The 26,683-nt window shown below is 41.5% G+C and overlaps 1 protein-coding gene across 2 annotated transcripts in view; it reads left to right on the forward strand.

Moving 5' to 3' along the window:
• Ptdss1 (phosphatidylserine synthase 1) overlaps positions 1–26,683 on the forward strand; it is a 69,389-nt gene that overhangs the window by 12,648 nt on the left and 30,058 nt on the right. For both annotated transcript variants that reach the window (XM_036207702.1, XM_036207703.1), the window contains 7 exons: positions 6,259–6,303; positions 8,887–9,011; positions 13,798–13,956; positions 17,444–17,595; positions 21,309–21,450; positions 23,421–23,533; positions 25,659–25,724. In XM_036207702.1, the coding sequence (XP_036063595.1) occupies positions 6,259–6,303; positions 8,887–9,011; positions 13,798–13,956; positions 17,444–17,595; positions 21,309–21,450; positions 23,421–23,533; positions 25,659–25,724 (802 nt within the window). The remainder of the gene's footprint in view (positions 1–6,258; positions 6,304–8,886; positions 9,012–13,797; positions 13,957–17,443; positions 17,596–21,308; positions 21,451–23,420; positions 23,534–25,658; positions 25,725–26,683) is intronic.

The following is a 26,683-nucleotide window of genomic DNA, read 5'->3' on the forward strand; positions in this document are numbered from 1 at the left end:
AGATGGGTTTTGTATAGCAGTCATGGGCACAGACTCCGTAGGCAGACTGCCTGTTCTGCCTCCTCTCAGCTCTGTGGCCCCCACTGTCCTTAAATATGTTTCAGTTTCTCTGCTGTGTGATGGGAATAACAGGAAGATGTTGTGAGAGCTAACTAAATTAATAATATTAAACCCATGTGTTGGCTTGTTTTTTATTGCTATAAAAATACTTAGGGCTATATATGTCATAAAGAATGGAGCTACAGTTTTGACACAGGTTGGAAGCTGAAAGTCCATTCTACATGTTACTGGCTTTTGGTGCGGCTTCTTTCCTTTGCATCATAGTGCATTGTCTCATGACTTCCCACTAGATCCTGCCTCCTACAGCTTTCAATACCTTTTAATATTCCTACACTGGAATCAAACATGAGCCCTTGGGAACCAACCCGGTGCAAACTTTGATGCATGCTAAGCTCTCTATAACTGTTCTGTTTGTTTGTTTGTTTGTTTGTTAGGTAATTGTGTTTTGGGGTGGGCGGCAAGATCTCCAGTGTGTATTCCAAAGCTGTCTGGAATTGGCTATACAGCACGGGGTGGCCTTGACTGCTTGATCTTCCTGCTTTGGCCTCCTGAGTGCTGGGATCACAAGTGATTACAGGCATACACTGCTGTGTCTTGCTCAGCTGTTCTTTTCCTTGATGTTTTTTATTATTAACAGCTGTACAGTACTCATTTACTGTTTTTCTTTCCCTCCCTCTTTCTCTCTCTCTTTCTTTCTCTTTCTTTCTGTCTCTTTCTCCTTCTCTCTCCCTTCCTCCCTCCCTTCCTCCCTCCCTCCCTCCCTCCCTCCCTCCCTCCCTCCCTCCCTCCCTTGGCAGAACTAGCTCCAATGAGTATTTATTACTTAAGCAATTTGCCACCTGCTATCACAATTATCTTTGCTGATTGTGCATTTGAGCAGAAATTTGGTGATTATGGACCTGCTCTGTCAGGATTAGAGAAAGAAAGAAGCAAAACCTTTCTTGCATTCTTCTAATTAACTCATACCTTCCCTCTGAAGTGTTCCTTATAAATTGCTATATTTTGTTCTTAATCCCTTTCCATACCTCCTTTCTAGAATATTCTGTGCTTGTTCTCTGTATCCATTTCTTTTTTGTTTGTTTGTTTGTTTGTTTTTGAGACAGAGTTTCTCTGTGTAGCTTTGGAGCCTTTCCTGGAACTCATTCTGTAGCCCAGGCTGGCCTGGAACTCACAGAGATCTTCCTGCCTCTGCCTCCCGAGTGCTGGGAATAAAGATGTGTGCCACCACTGCCTGGCTATCTTTACCCATTTCTAAATGCTTAATATATTGTATTTTTCTCACACCTCTGAGATTTTTGGCAGTCTTCCTTATGGGTTATGTAGCATGGATCTTCTCAGATTTTAAATGGTATCCTTCAAGATGTATTCATCATGTAGGCACCCATGCTTCAGTAGACTGTTATGTACTGCATAGGAATCTCATTCTGAATGACACTGAATGCTATTGGACATGGTCTATGGCAGAGGCCTTTAGGTTTCCCAAACTGATGACAATTGAATTTTGTTTTGTTGTTTTGCTTCTCCTGTGTAGCATTGTGTTTATAAAAATATGGTAGTTTTTGCTGGTAGTACAGAAGTCAAGACAGTAGACCCACAACTCTGAGTTTCTTCAAGAAGGAATTCTAAGTGGCCCTATTACTTGAAAGCTGAGTTTAACTTTCCTAATATTTTAGCCTGACTTTGTTTGCATTTGTTTTCTTGTGTGCTTGTGTGTATGCATCCACAAGTGTATGTGTGTAGAGTGGAAGCCAGAGGTCAATGGTCAACATCAGGTATTTTCTTGGATCACTATCCATCTTATATAATGAGGCTGGTCTCTCAGTTGAACCCAGAGGTTGCCAATTCCTCCAGAGGTGCCCTGACTCTACTGCTTGTGCAGGGATTACTGGTGAAGCACAATGCCTGCCAGGCAGCTGTGTGGCTACTGGGAATCTGAATTCCAGTCCTCACACTTTGGGGACAACTTCTTTACCTGCTGAACCATCTCTCAAGACCCATCTTCAGCTTTTAAGTTAAATTAACTTTAGTGGAAATCTTGCACTATATGAAAGCCTACAAACCTTATGCAGATATAATAAATTTTCTTTTTCTTGATGATTGATGGTTCTAATTATTCACAATTACTAGGATAGGAAGACAAGATGTATATTATTGATAAGAACAGTCCCCACTGTCAGATTTTTTTCTCTACCAGCTTTCCTTTTCCTCCATATATGCATTATTGAAGGTCTTTGGATTTTAAGCTTAGAAGGAACCCTTGGTCATTATACAGCCACTTGCTTCCTTCAAGGATGCCAAGTTGGAATGTTGTTGAAGTAGCCAGCTGTGAATGTTTCCTCTGTACTGTGAGACTAATATTGTCATTCAAAGGTAGTATGAAAAATATAGCTTAGTTCCCAGTGGTCACATTTTCATGACTTGAAGGTATATTTGTGTGTTTTCTGGTTATTTTGAGTCCAGAGCTTTCTGAAAATTTGAGGTGAGTCTCAATAGCACTGGTTTCCAAGTGTGTCTTTCCTGGTACATCTTCAGTAACTGGGCACTAGGGTTTCTTTCAATGATGCCAAAGGCATGGAGGTCGAGAGATTAAGTCTATTGGAAGTAACATTTGGTGTGACTTCTGGGTTTTCTTTCATTCTCCAGTAAAGCCCTCCAGTTGTGCCCTCCCTCCTCATGGGACTGTGCTTTTGTTTTGATTTGGGAAGGTAAACCTGTGCTATTGGTCCCTATCTATGACCTTATTCTTAGCTAAGCCATGCAGACTCTATAGTCTAGGTGAAGAGAGGAGCACCAGTCTAGAGCTCATCTAGTTCAGCCCACTCAGTGTATAGATGAGAAAGCTGAAACCTGTGACCACCAGGGTCATCATCAGAGGTCGCCTGCCTGGCCCTGTCTGCCTGGCTTTCAGGCCTGGGTCTGCATCTTCCTTCCTCAGCCTTGCTCCAGCCATCTCTCTTATTAGGTGCATTATGTGGGGCCTTCACCTGGCTGTGTAATAGGCTTCCCCTTCCTTCTGTTTCTTTTCCTTCCTGTCAGCTTTTCTTTTCCCATAGTGTGGACTTGGTTGACCTATGCATAGCATGCTTTGGATATTGCAGAAGGCAGGTGAAGGTTAGGTATGGTGCTACTCTGCTACCTGCAGATGGTCTATGATTGGAAGAAGCTAGAAGATTGATCTGAACCTTCCTGTGAAGAGATAAAACAGGAGCTGCAGATGTCTTTATAATAATCTACACTTCAGATAAATAACACAGGCTCAAACCCATTAACTAATTAATTAACATTAACTAAATAACTAAAGATCTGCATTAATCATCCAAACACCTCTTAAATGCCCCTCTTCCCAACATCACCACAGCAGTTATCCAAAGAAGCAATCAGATTTCAGCATGCATTTCCAGAACTTCCAGGGGACAAAACTTACCAAACCATAGCATCAGGAAGGCAGTCTGTGGGAATCTCTTGAAGCCATGCTTACCCAGCACATATGTTTACATAATTTGTTCTCTAAAGGTCACTTGTTCACACTTTACATAGGTTGTAAAACTAATTTTTTTCATGTGGGAGAATGCTTTAGAAGTAGCTTTAGTGCTTAAGAGTATCTGGCTGCTCTTCTAGAGGTCCTTAGTTCAATCCTCAGCAACCACATGGTGGCTCACAACCATTTATAATGAGATCTGGTGCCCTTTCCTGGCCTGTATATATACACAATAAGTAAATAAACAAACAAACAAATAAATAAATCTTAAAAAAAAAAAAAAAGAAGTAGCTTTGGGGGTCCCTTCAGAGAATTTGTAGCCTTTTCCTGAGCTCCAGCTTTCAGGCTACTGGCCTTCCCGGGAGGCACCATAGAAGGGTATGTTCTCAAGTAGAGTATCTATTACATGACTCTGTTGTTACCTTATTCTCTGTTCTTCTTACCCTTGTCACATGTTCCCAAGTGAAGTAATGAAAACAAATGTGAGAATGGGAGTCCCAAACTCATGTTTTCCTTCAAGGACATTTGGGGACATGCCTTCAAGTGGATAGCACACCCCTTCATAGGCATTTGTCCTTGACCTATGAAAGGCTGTTCCAAATGCTTGTATGTAAGTCAGTCTGTGTTCATGACCATGTGCTTCATCTTGCATGTGTGAATTCATACGACACCAGTGTGGTAGTTTTGGTCTACTCTTATGGACAGGGCTCAGTTTTTTTTTTTTTTTTTTAGAGCCTGAGTAAATTGAATGTTAAAAAACACTCTTCAGAATAGCTTAAAGGATAAGGGAATATTCACTCCTTTATAATGTTGAGTTTAGAGAGGCCCTTGAGCTTGGATAATGCAGCAAGTGGCTGCAGAGTCCCAACTGTCATTGTGAGCGGTTAACCCTGGGCCTCTCCACCTGGGTGGTCTTAAGCTGACACCCAGGGTGAGCATTGTCCAGCATCAGACGAGCTTAGGTGGTTTTCTATGTTGTTATGAGTGAAACGTGTCTTAGATTTTCAAGAATCTTTGTGTTTATAATGGGTGTGCATGTATGTGCGCTTGTTGATATGGGTGGGCACAGGTCAGTGATAGCCTTAGGTGTTGGTTTGTTGTTTGCCACTGCGTATGTCAGGGTATATGGCTTGTGAGCTTCTGGAGATTCTTCTGTCTCTGTCTCCCATCTCAGCATTGGAACCCTGAGATTATAAATGTATACTGTTGCAATTAGCTTTCTGGGATATGAACTTAGGTCCTTACATCTGCCTAACAAATGGTTACCCACTAAGCCACCTCCCTAGCCTCCTGCTTTTGATTTTTGAGACATGGTCTAGTTATGTAGCCCAGGCTGGCCTTGCATTCCTAATCCTCTTGCCTCCACTTCCTGTGCTCTTAGACTATAAGCTTGTGCCATGACACTGAGCTTGAAAAATTATTTCCTGGAAGCTCTTTAGTGTACTTTTTCTCAAGTCTTTTGGGTTAGAATTGGGGCATATATTTCTTCTCTTGCCTAGTCCTGAGGACAGGGATTTATAATACCCAGAGGCCAGTGGGCATACAGATGTCTAATAGGTGTATACTGACTGAAAAATTTCAGGAGACTAGGATTACCTCTGGTGGTTTAGGGTGCACCTGAGTTAAATGGGAGAAGGGTGGACACTCACGGATATCCCTTGTCCGTGGGTGGGTGTGGCAGAATTCGGTTCCTAGGCTTCTTCCTAGTCCTGTAGGGAGACATCATTCTATAAGGAGGTGTAGTATAAGAGCCCTTGGGAGGCCAGGGAAGGAGGGGTATGGTGTCTGCTTCACATCCCCTACCATTTCCTCCCTTTCTAGTCTCCATTCTTCTTTGTTTCCTTTAACAAACAAACAACAACAAAACCTTGAAGCTTTTAAGTTCTACCTCTATCCCAGGAGAGCAAATAATTGTCGAGTACACGTTTAATTTTAACTAAACCACCCTGTCACTGGGGTGAGATGGAGTCCATTTGAATCTGCAGTTAGTTATGAGACTTCTAAGAAAAGGACCTTCCAGTGGCTCTTCTAGCTTTTGTGGGCCCTGGGTATATTCTGTAATAAAGGTATTCCCTAGACCCTGTGACCTCTCATGACTGTGCATCTCAGTGACTCTAGACCTGACTGAGAAGCTTCAGAATCTAACTGTATTTACACTATTGGCAGACTACGTGGCCCGATGCAGACTACTTCATCATTCTAAGCCTGTTTCCTCATCTTGTTGTTCCTCAAACCTGCTCACAACACCTGCTTGACATGATTGTTTTGTGCATTGGATATTAAACAAACAAACAAAACCAGGTTGTACTCTGCTACTTCTACATTGAACCCTACTTGGAGCCATCCTTGCCATGACCTCCAGTTCCCATGTGAGGGTGCCACTGACCACTACTACCTCTGCTGGCTGGAGCTGGAGAAACACAGAAGATAGCTGTGGATCCTTCCCTGTTTTATCACCAGCTCCTGGGGTCAGTTTTAGCAGGGGGCAACTGAAGGCAGATCCTATACTATAACAGTCTGGGAAGAAAGTCCTGCCTGGCATCTCCCTCTTGGCATGTTTTCCAGGGTTAAGAAGGCTGTTTGAAAAGGTGTGGGGAAAGAAAGAGAAAATCAAAATTAACAGTGGAGAGCCTTTCTTATTGTTACCTGTATGTAGATCAACAGAGCTTTCTTTTCTGGCTCAATCCAGTTTATTCTAACTTCATATCCTCTCTTTGCAGGTCCATTTACTCGACCGCATCCAGCCTTATGGCGAATGGTTTTTGGTGAGTCTCATTAGTAGATGACAGAATTCTTTCTACTTAAAAAAAAATCTTTTCTTACCAGGCAGTGTTGACACACACCTTTAGTTCCAGCAGTTGGGAGGCAGAGGCAGGTGGATCTCTGTGAGTTCAAGGCCAGCCTGGTCTACAGAGGGAGTTCCAGGGCAGCTAAGGCTACACAGAAAAACCCTGTCTCAAAAAAACAAAAACAAAATAAAACAAAAATCTTTTCTCTGTGTATCATGATAGTAGTTTTATATCTCAGCTTAAAAACAAAAAAACCCCCCATATTTTAGTGAACCTAATACAAAAAATGTTGCTAAGATTCTTTGATCAAAAATAAGTGGTTGATGATAGCACAAATTCTCACACATAGATAGGTACCCTTTCCATGTGCCTGCACTAATGCTTTTATTTCTTATTTCAGAGCTTGGCTTCAGTAAAGGCCCCTGTTTTCTGATTTGTTTCCTCTACTAGTGCAAGCTCAGGGTCATGTTAGGAACACATTTGTCTTATCTGTGGAAGCCCAGCGGTGCAGTTTCTAGGAATTTGGAAAAAAGAAACCTCTTCTGGCATACAGAGCCTTCATTTGGTCTGGTTTGTTATTAAGCATATAAATATTGAGTCTTATTGACGATTCAGAAATCCAGAAAGTCAAACGTCCTGAGTAAGTGTAAGATAAATTTTTAATACTTAGAATGTTTGTCTTCAGCCTGCTCAAGTAAGCCATACAATAAGTCGTTGTAGGTTAAGGCAGTTTAACCATGATTGGAAATGTAAGAGGATATTTTGCTAAAGTTGCCCTCCTTGTTACCTCCTTCAGCTAGTAAAGGTAACTTTTCATCTTTGTTTGTTTATTGTTTTCTTGTTTTGATACAGATCTGTGTAGTCCTGGATGTCCTAGACCTCACTATGTAGATCAAGCTGGCCTTGAAACTGTAGAGATTTCCCTGAGTGCTGGGGTTCTCTTCATCTTACCAGCTCTGTTCACTGAGTATGTGACAGATTTGAATACCTAGGCTATCCAGGAGAATAAGACAAATAAGACCTTGTCCTTGGTAGCTTCTCTTTCAGCCAAGGACCAGAGGACAACAACAGGGAGTAAACCATTAGAGTAATCAATAATCAGAAATTGTTACTAAGCACTAGCTAGTTCAAACTGGGTGAAATGACAGTGACCAAGTGTGCTTCCACTGGAGTAATGAGGGAGGCCTGAGGGAGTGACTCAATCCAAAATTTGGATACAATTCAGGGTCTGTGCATGTAGCACAATAGGGGAGCAGAGCCTTAGGTAAAGAGGCTGCTGAGGTGGTCTCATGGCTGGAAGTACTTGGCATTTTACAGGCTCAGGTGGGCAGGGAAGAACAGTGAGCAAAAGAGCAGAGAATCAGCATAGACAGAAACATTCAGGCTTGTGGGTGGGGTGAAGAGTGTGGTGCAAAGGACATCAGGAGCATTTTCCTAGAAGGATTTTATTTACTACTTGAAAAAGATATTCCTGGGGCTACAAAGATAGCTCAGTTGATAAAGTGCTTGCTTCACAAGTTTATGGATTTGTTTATCCCTAGCACCCCAAGCCTTCCATAGCATGCATGTTCACACACACACACAATTTTTGCTGTAGTAGCCACGGCTTCATAGTTCTCAATGCCCAGCCCCAAACTGTAGTCTAAACATTTCTGTGGCATAGGTCATTTTTTTTTCTTTCTTAAAAGAATTGTTCAACAAAGATTATAATTTTAAAATGTTATAGTGGAGGTTGAGGTCATTAAAGATGAAAATTTATAAAACTGGTATATAAATTGCATACACAATTGCTTGTACCTTGTAGTGTATTAGTGGCTTCACTCTTTTGTTTGTTATTTGTTTGGTTTTTTGGAGACAGATTCTCTGTGTATCCCTGGTCATCCTGGAACTTGCTCTAAAGACCATGCTGGCCTGAAACTCACAGAGATCCTCCTGCCTTTGCCTCACAAGTGCTGGGATTAAAGGCGTGCACCGCCACTGCCCAGCTGAATTTACTTTTTTAAATGACATGGTGTTTTGTTATTTAGGATAGCAATTATGATAGGTATGACAAGAAAATAATACTTTTCAGGGCTAATGTGAAGGATAAGTCTCAGATAGAATATGAAAGTGTGACCTCCTGTAGTCTGCTCATTCATCTTCATAAAACATTGTTTTGTTCATCTTTTTCCCCATTGACCTTGGGAGGAAATTAATCCTGTCATTTCAACACCCCTTAGTCCATTCCCCCTCTTTACAATCACTGAGCCTCACAGTGAGATATCTCTCTTCAGGGACATATTTTCATGGCCTTTCTCTACTTCATGCTCCCCCAAGCCGACCTTACACATTATCTGGCTGCTGGTCCTTCAAGGCTTAGCTTAAGTAGCATTTCCTCAGAGAGAAGAATCCCTCTCACCTTGAATTAGGACTGTGTGTCAGATCCTCTCACCCAAGAAAATACCTGGCTATGATAAATTCTCAAAAGGCTACATTGTGATATTCATGCATACTGTAACTCCAAGCCACTTGGTCTAATGTGTGTCTCTCCTAAACTTGACCTTATTTTGTTCCCATCAGGCCTCAGTGTGCTGTACTTCCTCTTTTTGGTATTTCTCCTTTTCTTGAACTTTGAGCAAGTTAAATCCCTAATGTATTGGCTGGATCCCAATCTTCGATATGCCACGAGAGAAGCAGACATCATGGTATGTACTTGTTAGTGGCCCTGTTGTGAACTTGGTAGGATCCTGGGTACAGGATATAGAGTCTACATTTTAAGTTGATCCCTTTCCTTATTTCCTGGGTGTATAGCTAAAAACTGGATCTCAGGGTGCACTGTTGTGTGGATTTTCCAAAGCGATGTCATCCAGGAAAATGAAAACCTCTCATGAAACAAGGGCGTATGCTAAGAAGAATACACATACTGCACACACATCACATGGCCTTGGTCCTGAACTCTGCTTGTATCACATATCTGTTCTGCAAGATGAAAATGGTAATGCATGTGGTAGATGGGGAGCGCTTATTATGAACTGAATAGAGTAATGATGTCTAAGCATCCCACAAGGCCTGCATAGTGCTTGGCACACACTGGTCTCTTCAACTACTACTGTACCAGTCAGGGTCATGCTCAGCACTTCCGCTATTGTGCCTGAAGCCTGATAGTATAGTCCTTCTACCTGCGTGCACAAAGGGGCAAATTTTATTTGTTATGTACTTAGAACACACATATGTGAACCCTTTTTAGTGTTAGCTAAAACAACTATTATTTTTACTTTGTTTTATTGATAAGACTATAAATTTGGGAAGAAAAAACATCTTTTTCTTTATACTCACAGTGATCATTTCTGTGATGAGATGTTTTTGACCTAACTATTCAGTTCTTCATCTCTTCTGACACCAGCAACACTATATTCATGAACTATTAGTCCCCATAGCTAAGAAGTCAGTCCTCAAGACTGTATTCCATGTGAGTCACAAGCCTATATTGCCGCTTGTGTTTCTTAATACGCAGCCACACATAGAAGCATTGCACTGTCTTCATGGCTTTCGCCTGCAGGACTCAGGGATCCGTTTTACCAATTTATTTAAAGGGATATGGTATGAGATGCAGATGAATAGCAAAAGAAGAGGTACTTGATTTGATGGCTGGCAGGGTTCCAAATGCAGCAACTTCAGTCCCTTTAGAGGTAAGGTGTCCCACAGTCCCCGCATGCAAATGTGTCACTGTCCTTAAAGCTCTCCAAACCCTACAGTTGAGGGGCTCTCATGGATGTTTTGTCACAGGATGCAAGGTGGGTCTGGAAATTTGGTTTCTAATACTTCCTTGTCTTTTGAGTGCTGAGCTCCCATCCGCCCAGGAGCCACCAAGTATTGCCTTATTAGAGTAGGAGACACTCCAACACTCTGAGGTTTCCAAGGCATTAGGAACTCCCTCTGAAACAGGTCAAAGACCACCAATACAAAAGATCTCAGTACCCTTTCTCCTCAGGAAACTGCAAGGGAGCCAGGGCTAAAATCAAAGTCAGTAGCTGTTGGTTTTTACTCTGACAGTGTCTTTTAGTGCGTTGAATGCCTACTACCCAACGCAGGTTGAAGGAAAAGCTGCGGTGTTCTGGAGAAAGAATAGGCATTGGAGCACAGACATTTGCTCTGTCAATTAAGAAATAACAAAGAGCTTAAAAGATCAGGAAGTAATCATTATCACAGAATAGCTCGACTGCCAGACCCTGCAACTACCCCTTCATTTGTAAGTTACCCCACAAAATAAACCTCCCTTTTAACTACGTGGAATGGCCTTAATAATTTCACCAATACTCTACCTTCTTGGGATGATACTTCTAAATGTTTATCTTAACTTTCCTAGGGTATACAGAGCAAAATCAAAAACAAGAGGAGAAATTATTTAGAAGCCTAGTTAGGATTTCTCACTCTCAAGGAAAAGAATAACAAGGATAACTTAATTGTTTGTAATGATGATAGTTATGTTAACTTTCCATTGTGATTACAAAACATCTGAGTGAGCTGGGTGTGATGGCTCAAACCTTTAATCCCAGCACTTAGGAGGCAGAGGCAGGCAGATCTCTGAGTTAAAGGCCAACCTGGTCTAAGTAGTGATTTGTAGCACAGCCAGGTCTATGTAGTATGACACTGTCTTTATTTATTTTGCTGTTTGGAGATTTTAGTCTGGTTGGCTGTCCCTGCTGCTTTGGGCCTGTGACAAGGCAGAGCACCATGGCAAGAAAACTGTTTACTTCATGGTAACCAGAGAACAATAAAGGACCGACATCCCACAATCCTTTTTGAGTACATGTCCCCAGTGGCCTAAAGCCTCTTTCTAGGCTGCACCTCTGAGAGTTTCTACCACTTTCCAGTAGCATAAGTTGGCAACTAAGCCTTTAATGTAAGAACCTTTGGAAAATATTCAAGACTCCTGTTGTAGCAATAATTCAAATGATGATTGTAGTTTATTCTGCTAGACATTGTACTGGACATTTTCTATATTGAGTATAATCCTCACACACATGTCAGCTATTCATACCATTTTATGGAAGAGGGAAGAGAAACTTTAATGCTGTCTTGCTCAAAGCACAAAGCTCTTTATGCTTCAAAACCTGTACTTTTCATTCTGACTGTGCTTCAAGTGTAGCATTATAGTAGGATGGTCATGTTCATAGCATTCTTAGAAGTGGGAGAAAGGTATATTGTAGATAAAATATTATTATGGTCAATCCACTTTATTCTATTAAATGGGTAACAGAATTTATTAAGATATAAATTGAGGAAATACACTCACAATTACAGAACAGAGTAGACAGCAGAGGTCATCATCCTCTAATCTGACTAGGAGCGAATCCACCTCGCAGGCAGGATCAAATGAGCCTTCTCCCTTTCCTTATAAGAGGTCACGTACAAGACAGGAAGCACTGCCTCCTTTGGGCCATATAGTCCAAGGTCATGGGCAGAGCAAATACCACTATAAAATATTTTCCAATGCAGCTTTTTTAGGCTTGAGCAAAAGAAAGCCGACTCAAAAGAGGTTGTGTTGATGTTTCTATCACAGGCCTCATGGCCTTTGGAGGCAAGTTGAATCCAATAATGTTTGTGGCACTTCTTCAGAAATCTAACACCACAATCACAGCTCCTCAATAGCTGCACTAGCTTTTACAATCTTATTTCTAGTGCTGGGTAATTATTGCTAAGCCAGACAAGGTGTGCAGCTGTTTTCAGATTCCAGAAGTCTGGTAGATGTGGCCCCCATAATCTCAGGGCGTGGCACTATTAGGAGGAGTGGCTTTGTTGGAGGAAGTATGTCACTATGGGGGCAGGCTTTGAGCTTCCTATGCTCAGGATACTGCCCAGTGTCTCAGTTGGCTTCCTGTTGCCTGCAAGATGTAGGACTCTTAGCTATTCCTCCAGCATCACATCTGCCTGCATGCTGCCATGCTCCTTGCCATGATGATAATGCACGGAACTTGTGAAATTGTAAGTAAGCCACCCCACATAAATGTTTTCTTTATAAGAGATGTCATGGTCATGGTCATGGTATCTCTTCACAGCAATAGAAACCTTAAGACAGATGGGATGCCACCCTCCTGCTCCATTCTTATTGTGGTGATACATCATAGTTAGTGCATTTTTGATCCATTGTTTCAACTAACTTCAGATCAAAAATATTCAGAAGGGAAAATTCCAATTTACTAAACATGTACAGACTATTTTTTTGTCATTTATTCCCCAAACCATTCAGAACATTTGTACTGTGTTAGGTAACCTAGAAATGACTTAAAGTATATAGGAGGATGTGCACAGGTTGTATGCAAAAACTCATTTTATATGAGGAATATGCAGATCTGGTATCCTTCGTGTATTCTGAGACCTATCCCTTGGGAGAGAGAAAGAGGAAGCCAAACTGCTGTGCCTACCCTGCAGCAAGGACCTCTGGGGCCTCTGGAAATGATTAATTGAGGGCCTCTGGAGGTGATTCATTGGTTAATCTACTCATAAAAGTTCTAATGCCAGGATATGCAACTTTGCTCTTTATAGTTTTTTTTAAATGTCTTCCTGTAATGAAAGCATAAATGTATGTTCAAATCCCCCAGAAGCACTTCCAGCTTGTGATTATGCTAAGAGTGGCCACTGAAAACAGACACTCCCAACTTAGGTCCTTATGTAGCCCTAAGCAGCCTATTTCAGAGTAATCATAGGATGAGAGGTTGAGGAATTCTGGGCTGGTGGCACCTTGTCACTCTCCTTAAATTAAAAGACAAGTAGCTTTAGCCCCAGGTTGTTTCTCTGTCAGCCAGGAAGACCTTGTAACAAGAAAACATTGCTGCAGGATCTGGGAACTTGCCTCTAGGATTCCTGCAGTGAATGAAGAGCTTGATAGGACTCCAGCACTCATATATTTCCTGTTCAATTTAGAAAAGGCTTTTATAGCAAAAGGATTAGAGTCACTTGTCAGTTTATAAGTGAGCTAGTGTAAGGAGGGTTTTAATTGGTAGTTTCTAAATGACAGTTGCAACACTGATAAAATGGGAAAGAAAGTAATTTGGTAAAGGTAACTTATCTTTAAAAAGTGATGTCACATGTACCTGGCCATTGAGAATAAAAGCTAGCAATGAAACATAAGGAATCAAGTATACTTGGAAATTTAAAAACACTTTCTAAAAACCATCGGCTGAAGAAGAAATCATGGCTGAATATTTGTAAATTCCCAGTGACAGTGAAAATGCTCAGAAGTTACAGCTGAGGAAGATAGAAAGCCTGAATTGCTTTATTAGACAAGAGCTGACTCACTCAAAGGGAAGAGACCCCACCCCCAAATGTATTCAGTATTACATAAACTCAAAGCTGAAAGTTCTCTAGCATTTAAGAATGTTGGTTCCACTTCTACTTTTAGTTTTGAATATATTGTATATTTCTAAGTAATTTTAAATCTTATTTGTTATGCAAGCAGTTATCATGTTTGAACTCTTTTATGTTAACCAGGAGTATGCTGTGAACTGCCACGTGATCACCTGGGAGAGGATTGTCAGTCACTTTGATATATTTGCATTTGGACATTTCTGGGGCTGGGCCATGAAGGCCTTGCTGATCCGTAGTTATGGGCTCTGCTGGACAATCAGCATCACTTGGGAGCTAACAGAGGTAAAGCATAGATGGGGGATCCCCAGGGCCATGCAGTGTGTGTAGAGGAAGCTGTAAGTTGTCAGATGGAAGTCAGTCATTTCATCCTCCGGCCCCTGACGTACAAAATAAGACTTATACCATCCCTTGACAATACTGTATATTTTTGTTTAAGAAGCAAAAACTAAACAAAACTCTGTGTCCTTAATGACTTGTGCTCCTTTGTGGTAAGTCTTAAAGAAAAATAATGAAACCAAGTTAACAAGTGAAGTTGGTGTCCAAAGAGAGACAACGATATTGAAGAGCTCTTCTGTGTAGGAGTGAGTCACTTTGCCCACACACCAGCTTTCTTTTTGAGATCTGTAGAGTCGGTGTTCTAGAGCAAGTGTTGTGTCTCTGGTCACGGTTTCCCAGTTAGTGCCCATTAACTAACGAGAGGTACACCCCGAGAAACTATGAACAAAAGAAAGTTGGAGAACTACTTACAATTAGTTTTACATTTATTAATCATTCCCAGCACACATAATTTGGCTATGTGCACAGTGTATTTCTCAGTGCTAGCCACTGCTGATTTGAACTTCCAGAAGCATTCCAGTTAGGTAGGCTTCTATCAGTATACTTCTGCTTTGGGAGGCCAGAGTCTGCAGTCAAGCTCTGGGCAGGGTTGCTCCTTTGAACACTGCTGTGGCTATCTTCCCCAGGCCTTCTCTTAAGAGCCTTTGCCCACCTGATGCAGTCTTTAGCATTCCTTGACTTATAGATGCATAACTCTGATCTCTGACTTCATCTTCAGGTAGCCTTCTCCCTGTGTGTCTGACATTTTGTGGGCTTCTTTTTTTTTGATAAGGAAATGAGTCATAAATGGATCAGGTCTTACTTGACTCTAGTGTGACCTCTTCTTAAGTTGCTACCTCTGTAATGGCTTCAGTTCCAAGTAAGTTTGCTTTCTGAAGAACTGGAGGCCAAGGCATGGGAATTCTGAGAGTATGAGGCTCTATTCATCCATAGCACTGATCAGTCCCTTACATCCCATCAAGAATCCTCCTGATGAGTGGGGAGAGGCAGTATGTATCTATTCCCATTGTACAGAGAAAGGAAGCTAAGTTTAGCCTGACATTGTAGAAGAGCCATTGCAGATGTAAAGCCTGCCTCCCTTCCATTGTATCACATTCTACCTGGGTAAGCATCATCCTTTCCCAGTTGTTCTGTGACTGTGTAAGGCAAATGGCCTTTCTCAGACTCCTTTGCTTCCCTTCACCTGCCAGTGGTGTTTTCTGCTTTTCTTTGCTGCTCCCCAGCATCCTGTGGTCCCAAAGTCCTGGAATCTATTTTGAATAACTGTACAGCCACTAAAGTCTTTCATCCCTCTTCTACCACTCAATGTCTGATCCATCTTTTGCTGAAGTGTTTCTCTTTACACTGTTGTGAAAGTGATCCTTTCCAGTCATTCATCATAACAAGACTTCTTCCTACAAACTCTTTAGTTGTCCATTGCTCTTTAGAGTCAGCTTATAAGTTCCAAGAGGAACTGACTGCATGTCCCAGGTTGGCCTCACCAAACCCATCTCCCCAATCTTATGGTGCAACCATTTTTGTTATTTGTATTTTTGAAAACCTCCATCAGAGCCTGGGCCCAGTCCTTTCCTCTTCTCTTATCATCACCCACAAGCCTGCTGTTTCCCTGGCCATACCTGAAGGAGTGCCTTCTTACCTCTGCACTGCCAGTATTCCATGTTTATACACAGAAAGAGCACCTCTAAAAAACCACTCACATTTAGACCTTTCCTAGACATCTCTTTTCTGCCTTAAGAGGGTGGGACCCATGTCTGCATGTCCCACATCCAAGTTCTATACCTTACATATCACAGGTGCCCCATAGTTCTGGAGTGAGTGAGTGAGTGAGTGAATGAAGGTGATTCTGATCTCAAACTCTCCCCAGAATCTTTTACCTTCCAGAAAGTTCCTAGGCTGAAGGGTGTCTTCCATGCCCACTCATGGTCATAGTTTTGTTTGGCTTCTGTAGTTTCTTCCTGATCTTAGTACAAGTGCTCCAGCTCTGCCTCGTAGCTCACTGTGGGGGGCGAGCCCCCACATTTATCTACTCCAGGGACTCTTGAGGAATGAGGGATAAGAGACTTAGGTAGAAATAAAGAGGGAGAGAAACACAAGATATTCTCAGGTGGGCTTGGATCCTTATCTACCAGCTCAGAGCTTTATACCAAAGGGCTATTTATAACAATGCCAAGGGGAGGGGCAAAGGACCTCCTGCTAGCTAGGTACAGCCAAATGTAGACCCTTACAAACACCTGATACTCAGGCCTGTAGTCCAGTCAACCTCTTATGCAGTCCTGCTGGGTACAGCCACTAGGAAACATAGTGGGCTCCCACAGCTCACAACCTAGAAAAGCACTTCAGTGGTAATGTCAGCCCCTCCTTAACGAAGAAACATAGCAGCCACAATCCTGGCGTGCAGTAGTAGTTGTACTGTGGCCTCTCAGTTGTAGGCATATCAAGAAGAAATGTGTTTGTGTGTTGTTTACTGACAGAATATTTAATTGTACTGCTATAACTTCTTAGGACTCATTATTATTACCAGTGATGACATTGTATCTTTGTCATTTCACTTTATGCTGGATCTTCTCTCAGTAGGGTGTAGTACTTCCGACACAGCTCACATACCCTTTGTTTTGGACACAACAGTTTCCAAGAGACTTTGTCTCACTCTTTATCTTACTATGGCCCTCTCTAGAATGGCCTCTTCTTCCATCTCTTGAACTCAGTCATTTCTGTTCACATCCCTACTCCAACATGATCTCCTCCTAGAAACCATCCCCAGTTGCCCTCAGTCAGAGTGAGCCCATCTCATCCCCATAATCCATTGATATCACCACTGTAGCACTTGTCCAAGTCTGGTTTATCTTGGGATTCAGCCTCCCTGGATATTCAGCCACCATTCGTACCATGGTGCCTATTGGAAGATGGAATAGTTTGGGTACCAGTAGTTTAAATGTCCTGTTGAGTCTCTCAGTTTCCTTCACTGTGTCATCAACAGCCAACCTTTCTGTTTTTACAATTACTCACTGATTGGCCACCACACTGGAATGGTTCCCAAACACACAGCTTGCAATCTCACGCTTCCCATTTTGAGGATTTTGTAGCACTTCATTGTCGCTTTGAAACATTTCTCTTTATCTCCTTGAAGGTACTTCGGTGTGTCCTTAGCCAGTGTGATTCACTGGGGCTGCGACTCAGTGGCAACTGTTTTTTGAAATCCAGGTTTTTGTTTCCTTTTGTTCATTTTTAAAGGAGAGCTATTTGGGTAAATGTTGTTTGCAAACCCTTCAATATAAAAAGCAAGAGCCTGTTTCAGACTTTGCTATTGTTGTTTTTATATACATTAGGGGGAAAGGAAACACATTTTCTGAAACAATGTGTTATTATAAAGAATGTATATGCACGGTACCCCATTGACAGTATTTTTCCAACCGTCGTCTCTTGTGTTCCTCAGCTTTTCTTCATGCATCTGCTACCCAACTTTGCTGAGTGCTGGTGGGACCAGGTCATTCTGGACATCCTATTGTGCAATGGTGGTGGCATCTGGCTGGGCATGGTTGTTTGCCGATTTTTGGAGATGAGGACTTACCACTGGGCAAGCTTCAAGTGAGTTGTCTCCTTTGGAACCTTGGTCACAGTTTTAGTATGGTTTGGGCTTTATTACAAATGGGTTTCAGTATGATCTCACAGTAACAGATGAATGATACATTGGCTATTAAAGTACAGGTGATTATAAATCTGGTTTTAAATATCCCTCTAGAAAATGTTGCTGGGTGTAGTGATTCACATATGCCATTTCAGCACTTGGGAAGCTGAGGCCTCATGCAAGTTCAAGGCCAGTCTGGGCTGTCAAGTGCCTTTCCTACCAGCTTGGGCTACAAAGTGAGACCTTGTCTTAAAACATGAAAAATAGCTATAGAAAATGCTAAATCATTTACTGTTTCATCTTTGAGCACCCTTTTGTTCAAAATAATTCTCACAGCCTCTCCTTTAATTCATTTCCACAGGCTAAATCCAAACTCATCCATAGACTAAGTGGTTTGCATCTGGGGATGACCTTTCCAATTTTTATCAGACCATTTTTTGAGTGAGCTCTTAAAAAACACTAGGTTTATCCTGTCATATACTCTGTCTTAGGGATTTATTGCTAGGAAGTGACACCATGGCCACTGCAACTCTTATAATGAAGACATTTAATTGGGGCTGGCTTACAGTTCAGAGGTTTAGCCCATTATCCTCATGGTGGGGAACGTGGTGGCATGCAGGCAGACATGGTGCTAGAGAAGGAGCCCAGAGGTTCTACATCTGGATGGGCAGGCAGCAGAAAGAGAGAGTGATACTGGATCTGCCTTGAGCTTCTGAAACCTCAAAGCTTGCCACCGCCCTCCCTTGTGATATACTTCTTCCAGTAATGTCACACCTACTCTTAATAAGGCCATACCTCCTAATAACACCATTCCCTATGAGCCTATGGGGGCCATTTTTATTAAAACCACCACACACATCTGTTGTGGCTTCTCTAGTCTTAAGTGTAAATTGTCATCCACAGGCTGGGAGGGAAGACCTTTCTCCATGCCCCATAGCCATCCACAAGCTCCTTCACTGGGGACTTGGTCTGCATTCCAGAGACTAGACTAGTCCTGTTTTCCCTCGCTGGCCCTAATGACTTGTCAGCGTCAGGAAAGCTTACCCTGACTCTAGTTTGAGTTAACCTCTCACCTTCACCCCACCCCCGCTGTGTGCTTGTATGAGGGCAGTGGTGTCACCACCATTGCTTCATTCTGCTTCATTCATTGCTTCTCAGCTTGTGGTGAGCTGAGGTATGATAATGGAAGTAGATGTTTTCACTGCATAAGAAATTTATATCACAAAATATGAACATTTCCCCGAGTCAGCCAATATTCTTCTAAAAGATGATTTTAAAGGGCTTTTCCATATATATCTCAATTTATAGACAAACCATAAAATAGTAGCTGGTTCATGGTTCATTTAGTTGTTTCTAAGGTTTTACTGTTACAAAAGCTACAGTAAAAATTATGACATATCTGTGTATCTGCATTTCTAGTCCTTTCTTCCTCTCTTTTTAATTGGATATCTTCTCACAACTAGAATGCACTGATTTATAGCTCATCTATCCTGAATGTGTACATGTATTCATTCACTGTTTCCTTGAATCTATTTTTAAACCTTTCAGATTTATCCTACATTAAATTGAAAGGATTTTTGCCTAATTCTTCTGGAGTTTTCTTTTCACTGCCTTTTATAGTTCAGGAATGCTTACATGTTGCCATAAATGCTACTTTAGCTTTCCATTTTGACATACCCTACCCCCATAGTAGTTGGATTGAGCCCAGTGCCTCCATATGCTAAGCAAGTTCTCTACCACCAGGTCATTCTCAGCACTCTTTCCATCTCCAATCACATTAAATTGCTGTGGTGGCCTTCAACTCAATCTGTAGCCCAGGTAGACCTTGAATTTATAATCCTCCTGCATCAAGCTATTAATAGCTGGGATTCCAGGTCTGCCCACCAGGTACCACTTCTTTCAGTTCTTTGATTAGAAATAATATATTTGATCTATCTCACAGTTTTTGTTTATTGTTTGGCATTTCGTTTTGTTTTCCTTGTTGGTTTTTTAGATGGAATCTACTAACATAGCTCAGGCTGACCTTGAACTCCATCCTCCTGATTTAGCCTTCTGAGTGCTGGGATTATAAACCTACACAACCATGTTTAGCCTAGGTCAGATTTATATTGGTATGTAGTACAAAGGAGAGATTCTATACCTTTTGCCATAAATTATGTAGCTTGTCCTCTTTAGCTTACTAATAATCCCTTTGCCTATTGACTTGAGGCCTTCATAATTATTTAAAGGTGAGCTACTGTGTAACAGTATCTGGGCTACACACTGCTCCAGGCAAGTGGGCAAAGTGCTACTTTAGAGCCTTGCATCAGCCCTGAGGATATACACTGCTCCTCTCTTTGGGGTGATAATAATAGTGAGGCCCCAGTTTAGTAACTTGCCTCAGGACACATGGGTCACTAAGCAGTGGATTGTAAATTTATACCAAGCTGACTCAAATACAACCACAGTACTTCCCTGTATTTATGCATTTATTCTTCCAAGTTCAACTTGGAATCATTTTGTCAAGATGCCAGAATATAAGCCCACACTAAACAGAGCTCAGTATTTTCAAAGCCACATTAAATATATAAATAAATGCTATTTTAAACTAAATTAACCTCTTCACTGCATTAAGTAATATGTTTCTGGATTGTGATGTATTTCAATTTCTGTTTTGTTATGTTTGATATTTTGAAAATACAGGACCTTTTCCATCCTTCTTAATTTGGGCAGTCTCTGTTCTTGTTGCTCTCATACCTCCAACCTTGCTGGGATGTCTTCCCAGCACATCCTTATGCTGGGATGTCTTCCCAGCACATCCTTATGCTGGGATGTCTTCCCAGCACATCCTTATGCTGGGAAGACACATAAGGTGGGTGAATAAAGGACCTGACCTGCTTCCCTTCTGTCTTCTACCCCTTTCCTTCCAGAAGGAAAGGTCTGGAATGTTGTTATTTATGTTTATTATGCTCATTGACACTTAGCATACAGTCTAAATGCAAGAGTCCTCAGTATAAACCTCTGTTGAATTAGGCTCCCCACCAGATATTTAGATGACTTTGGTTTGGCTTAACTGGGCTGGTTGAAAGATTCCTACCCAGTTCCTATGTAGACAAAGCTGGTCTGCACCATCTACCTACTCTTTGAACCTAAATCTTCTCATGTGTCAGATACATTGTGACATGAGACATTTGAATGAGTGATTTCTACCGGGATTAAACTCATGAAAAGTTAAACATCATTGTCACCACAAACTCTGGGGAAGCATAGAGGGAAATAAATGATGTTGGTGAGCTCAAGAACATAAAACATGAGCCCTTTTACCGCAACACCCCCTTAGGAGACAGAGTGGAAGGGAATAGTATCCTTGCTCCATCTACTTTCTTCCTGGGTGCTTCCAGGTTGTGTCTTTAATTCCTGTTAACTTCTTTTGACACCACTTCACAAACTTAGCCCACTCATGTCTCAGCAGCACCCAGATCTCTGATCTCGTTGACATTATTGTATGCTTCCCATCATCCCTGAAGCCCTACCCCTTTATCCAGTGTGACCTGTGCTTGAGAACCTTCCAATAGAAAGGTTCCTCTCTGCTCTGAGCACTTGCTAGAATATTAGAATATCATCAGTGTGGTTTTTTTCCTTTTTCCCTCCTTTTTCCCCCTGGATTTTCATAGTTTCTATTCTCTTCTTCCAGGGATATCCATACTACCACAGGGAAGATCAAACGTGCCGTGTTGCAGTTCACCCCTGCTAGCTGGACTTATGTCAGGTGGTTTGACCCTAAGTCTTCCTTCCAGAGAGTGGCTGGGATATACCTTTTCATGATCATCTGGCAGGTAATCTAATAGATGCCCATTCTAAGGGGGGAAAAACAAAACATGAATCTTCCTGAGACTAGAATTAAAGGCAAGTTATATTTCGTGTCAGCTGGATACTTTAGAAGAGATTTTTATAGCTGGCATATAGGCTAATCAAAATCGAGGTTACTCCCTGAGAAGTTGATTCAGTGTGGAGACATTTTAAGATAGGAGTTTCATGCCGGGCAGTGGTGGCGCATGCCTTTAATCCCAGAACTCGGGAGGTAGAGGCAGGTGGATCTCTGTGAGTTCGAGGCCAGCCTGGGCTACCAAGTGAGTTCCAGGAAAGGCGCAAAGCTGCACAGAGAAACCCTGTCTCGAAAAACCAAAAAAAAAAAAAAAAAAGATAGGAGTCTTTGAATTACGAATTAGAAACTGATTTCCTGCCTATCACCCAATGAATTAGGTGTAACACTGTTCTGAAGAATATTTTAAGCACCAAAGGAACTATGGGAAGGCTTTTTAAAATTTTTTTTTTTAATTTAATTTTTAATTTTAGTTTTTGCAGTGTTGGGTATAGAATCCATAGTGTCCAGGGAATGTCCTGGAACCCATCCTTAGCAGATACTAGGGGCTGTTGTTTATAAAATCGAGGTAATACGTGGGTTGGCATTGAGTTTTGTCTTTTCCTTATTAGAAGGAAGCACAGCTGGGTTTTCTAGGGTCTTGCACATACCAGGCAAGCACCTTACCACTGAATCTTTTCATATACTACTAATTCACCTTTGGTGTACAAAATTGTATCTCAGCTTTTCCAGTTGTATAATGTTCACTGTCTCAGCTGTGGGAATGGGACCCTTGCACAGTGTGAATCTTGGGGGATTGAAGCATTCCAGGTGGAAGAAATCTCAGTGTTACTGGGGAAGTATTCATGCCTCAGGTTTTGGAGATAGACTTTTTTTTCTGTTTTTGCTTCCTGTCCCCAGAGGTTTTCACAGCTTCTGGAAACTCACCATGGGAAACCACATTTTGCTTAAAAGTTCTTTCAGAATCATCAAACATAAAATTTTAGGACCTTCATACATGCAGTGTGTTGCACATGTGCCACACACACACAATAATTATATAAATAGATGGGAATAAAACATTAAAATAAAATGAAAAAAATCAATGTGTATCACTTTTAAGACTCAAAAATCTTGTTCACACATTGAAAGCAATTCCTTTCTTGATAGATGAAGTTTATAGTTACAGAAGTGTAAGTGGATAAATCATTACTGTGGTTTGGAGAAGTCACTATGCTTCTGTATCTGCAAGGTCCATATCTGAAGATTCAACCAACTATAAATAAAAATACTTAAAAAAATCCTTATAATCTGGGAGTGGTGGCACACACTTACAATCCTACCACTCAGGAGAGTGAGACAGGTGGATTAGTGCAAGTTCAATACCAACCTGGGTTACCTAGTTACCAGGTGAGCCAGTACTGTGTCGCAAGACTCTGTCTCAGAATACCACCAACAAAAGTTGGATCTTCCCTGAATATACACCTCACATACCTCCAGTAGTCAGCTCTCAGATGGACCTCAAGTGTCTTTAGGTCAGTGCTGATTTATCTAGAGTTGGACTTTCTTTAGACTGGCCTGATTTCTATAAGACTGTAGAAGTACTGATTTGTACAATTTGTCCTGGGCTCAAAGTCTGTCCTGACTGTCCTAGCAGATCACACAGAGGAACCAAGTGGCAGAAATGCAAAACATTTCAAACAGCTGATGCCCAGAGACCATGCACTCCCTTTCCACTATGGTCATACAGAGTGACCTGCTCCCCGCCGGTCAGTAGTTATATACTGTCTGTTACTACTTTAAGTATCAATCCCTGGGAGACCTCATATATTTTCTGAGAATGCTTTGGACATACTTGTCATTTTTAGCTCTAGAAAGCCTATTTAAGGAATGTATGCTCATGATGTGGCCTGGCACAGGGTAACTGACCTCTCTTCTCTTCAGCTGACTGAGTTGAATACCTTCTTCTTGAAGCACATCTTTGTGTTCCAAGCCAGTCATCCCTTAAGCTGGTGTAGAATTCTCTTCATCGGCTGCATTACCGCTCCTACAGTAAGGTAATTCTGTCCAGTCTCTCTGACATTTATTGAGGACATATACTTGCTTTGTGTTTTCTTCCCTAGCATAAGGACTGCCACATCAATTAACAGATTTTCTGTGAAAATGTTATGCTAAATAATTTTTCAGAATATGAAGAAAATGTTTTGATCTGAGACCTCAGTACAATAGTGAGATTATTTTAAAGTTGTTACTTAGTGCCATTTCCCTACAATGGCCCTTGTTTTCAATACCTGTACATGCTGTCCCTGCTGGTTTTCTTACATTCTGTTAAAAAATAGTGAAGGTGACAGTAGGTTTCCTAAAATGGGATTATTGTAAGTAGAAAAGTTTGTATAAAGTTGAAGTCACGAGTGGCAATTTTTTTAGAATGAGACTTTGTTGGGATTCAGGTAAGCTGACTCCTTTTTAAGTGCTCTGAATTTCCTCCAGGACAGCCGTGGTGAGCCTAAGTGTCCATGCCAATATTCTTCTGCATTCATGTAGGGCCAGAAGAGGGACGTTATTCACTGTCCTTCATGGATACCCGCAAGGGCAATTTCAAACAGAACCTTTTCTTTTGTCTTAGTTTTCTATTTAGAAATGGCATTTACATGGTATAGCTCATAGAGAATGTAGTAGCTGCATCAGTGATCTGCAGAAGGAACACATACATAGAAACTAAGCAGTTAAAGGAGTTGCTATTTTTCAAAAACCATAGAATTATTTAGCTTATCCACACCCAAACCCCTTTTTCACATTTTAAAATTGGTTTGGGGTAGAGGTGGGGGCCCAGGCACATGTGTGCCATGGCACTCCTGTGGAGGCTGGAGGACAAGTTGCAGGAGTCTTCTCTCCTTTCACCATGTGGATCCCAGGAATGGAACTCTAGATTGTCAGGCTTGGCAGAAGGTGTCTTTACCTGCTGAGCCATCTTGCTAGCCCCTCATCATGCACTTGAACCACACAGGTGGAGGGGCTACCTTACCAAGGAGAGGAGATATTGTCACCTTGCTCAAAGAGACTTTCCCAACCATTGCCTCTTGTCATTTGTTATTACCCCAACACCAGCAAACAAAATTAGAAAAACTATTCTCTAGAGGGTAACATGTCACCCTAGTAAAGGCAAATAAGGTAGTAAAAATGTGGATGAAATGAGAAAACCTGTGTTCGATTTTTTTTTCACTAGAGACTTTGAAGTAATGAGGTCATAGTTCATGAATGAATGTTATAGTGTCTGAATCCCATAGGGTTCAATGTAAAATTTATGTGCATATATTATATTTCTTTGCCACAGAGTCTGTCAAATCCTCAGGGGAACCTGTAACCTCCCCAAAATGGTGAACTCCTGGTTCACTTGCCTTCTGTAGGCACAGACAGAGCTCAGGAGTACTTGTGAAGCTCCAAACCACACTGTTTTATTTGACACCCACTCACCAAACATAGCCAGTCTATATTGAAATGTGTGGTATATGTAAATACACATTTTACATGAGTTAATTCAAGAGCAATACAAAACACCTCATTCTTGTATTTTGGTATAGTTTATATATTGGTCACTTTATTAAAGTGACTTTTATCTGTCTTTATCTTCATGTGACAGCTAGTAACATCTGAAAAGTATCTCTGGCTCATATGTAGTTCTGCCAGTGGGTGCTGCTGTGAGCACTAGAACACTCTTTGCTAATCTTGTCAGCAGCGTTCAGAGTCCTGTCATGCAGCTGGGGCCCCTCCAGTTTCAGCAAGACAAAGATGTCTCTGTTTTACCTGTACAATCAACACCTGTAACCCTGAAGATGCCCAGTGCTGATCCTCTGGAGTGGTCTCCACTCTACAGAGAGGCTGGATCAGGCCCAGGCTGCCTTGCTTAGGGCTGTGGGAATGGTGCTGGACCAGTGTTGTCTTTGCCAACAGTGTGATCCTGTAAGCTGAGCTCCCTTCACTCCCACCCAGCCCAAGTTCAGAATCCCTTACAGGAGTGTTTGAATAGCTCTAGCTGGCTGCTCCCTTTAGTACAACTAGACCAGGCAGCTGGAATATGGCAAGCAAGGAAGGGCAGGTTTTTTATTCCCTCTTCAAAGAGATGCCATTGTGTAGAATCTTGGCCTGTAGAGATGCTCATGAATTCCAATTCTGCTCTTTCAGACAATACTATGCTTACCTCACCGACACACAGTGCAAGCGCGTAGGGACACAGTGCTGGGTATTTGGGTGAGTATCTGTGATTGCAGGGGTTTCAAAATCATTTGAGCCTCTAAATTTCTTTGAATATTTTTTTGTTAGGAGTCTTCTAGTATAATTCCCCATGAAGGACGTTGATCAAGGTCAGAAACTATTTCCTAAAGAGAGTCCTTGCTTTACAAAACAAACTAGAACCAGTATGGATCAGTTGAATTTCTTTGAACATATTTGAGTTTGGGACATCATCTTGTCCTGGGCTGAGCCACTCTTCATGTTATTTCAAACTTAGAAGACCCCTGTGAAATAACTTACTGCATACCAAAGTATAATTTTATTGCTCCAAGAATTAACACAGCCATATGGTTACAAATTGTGGGTACAGATGCTGTTAGTTAATATACTGTTTACTATTTCATACTCCCTATTCCCCTCCAAACCCTCTTACGGATGAGCCTCTTTTCTGTGTGTCAGGTAAGTCATTCTGCTGCATAAACACCAATAATCTACCTTCTTATTTCATATCCAGAGGGACCTGGGCAAATCTGTATTAGGAAGATGAGTCCCTGAGGTAGCCTAGGTTCAAGACCTAATCTAGGTTCTAATTTGAGTGTGACAGTCTAAAATAAATGACTTCAGGCAGAGTTAGAAATCATTACACACATGGTTAAAACTTCTAAGGAAATATAAAAGAAACTATCATGCAAAATCCAGAGGTAATTGTTATGATCTTTCCTCCCAAATTCTCTTTTGTGTGTATAAACATGCTGCTATAACAAAGATTTTAAGAGGTCCTCTATGATTTTAAAGAATAAAAGTTTAGATACCCAAGTTAGAATTCAGCAAGTTCTTCTCCACCCCAAGGAAACAAAAGGCCATTGTCACAGTGTAGTTTCTTCTGAGTCTGTGGTGAGCCTAATTTCCTGCCCAGGTGATTGAAGCTTCAAGAGTAATCAGGTGGATTAAGTTTCCTTTGTTTAGTGCTGTGTTGG

This window comes from Onychomys torridus, chromosome 16 (genome assembly GCF_903995425.1).
Source record: "Onychomys torridus chromosome 16, mOncTor1.1, whole genome shotgun sequence".
NCBI lineage: Eukaryota > Metazoa > Chordata > Mammalia > Rodentia > Cricetidae > Onychomys > Onychomys torridus.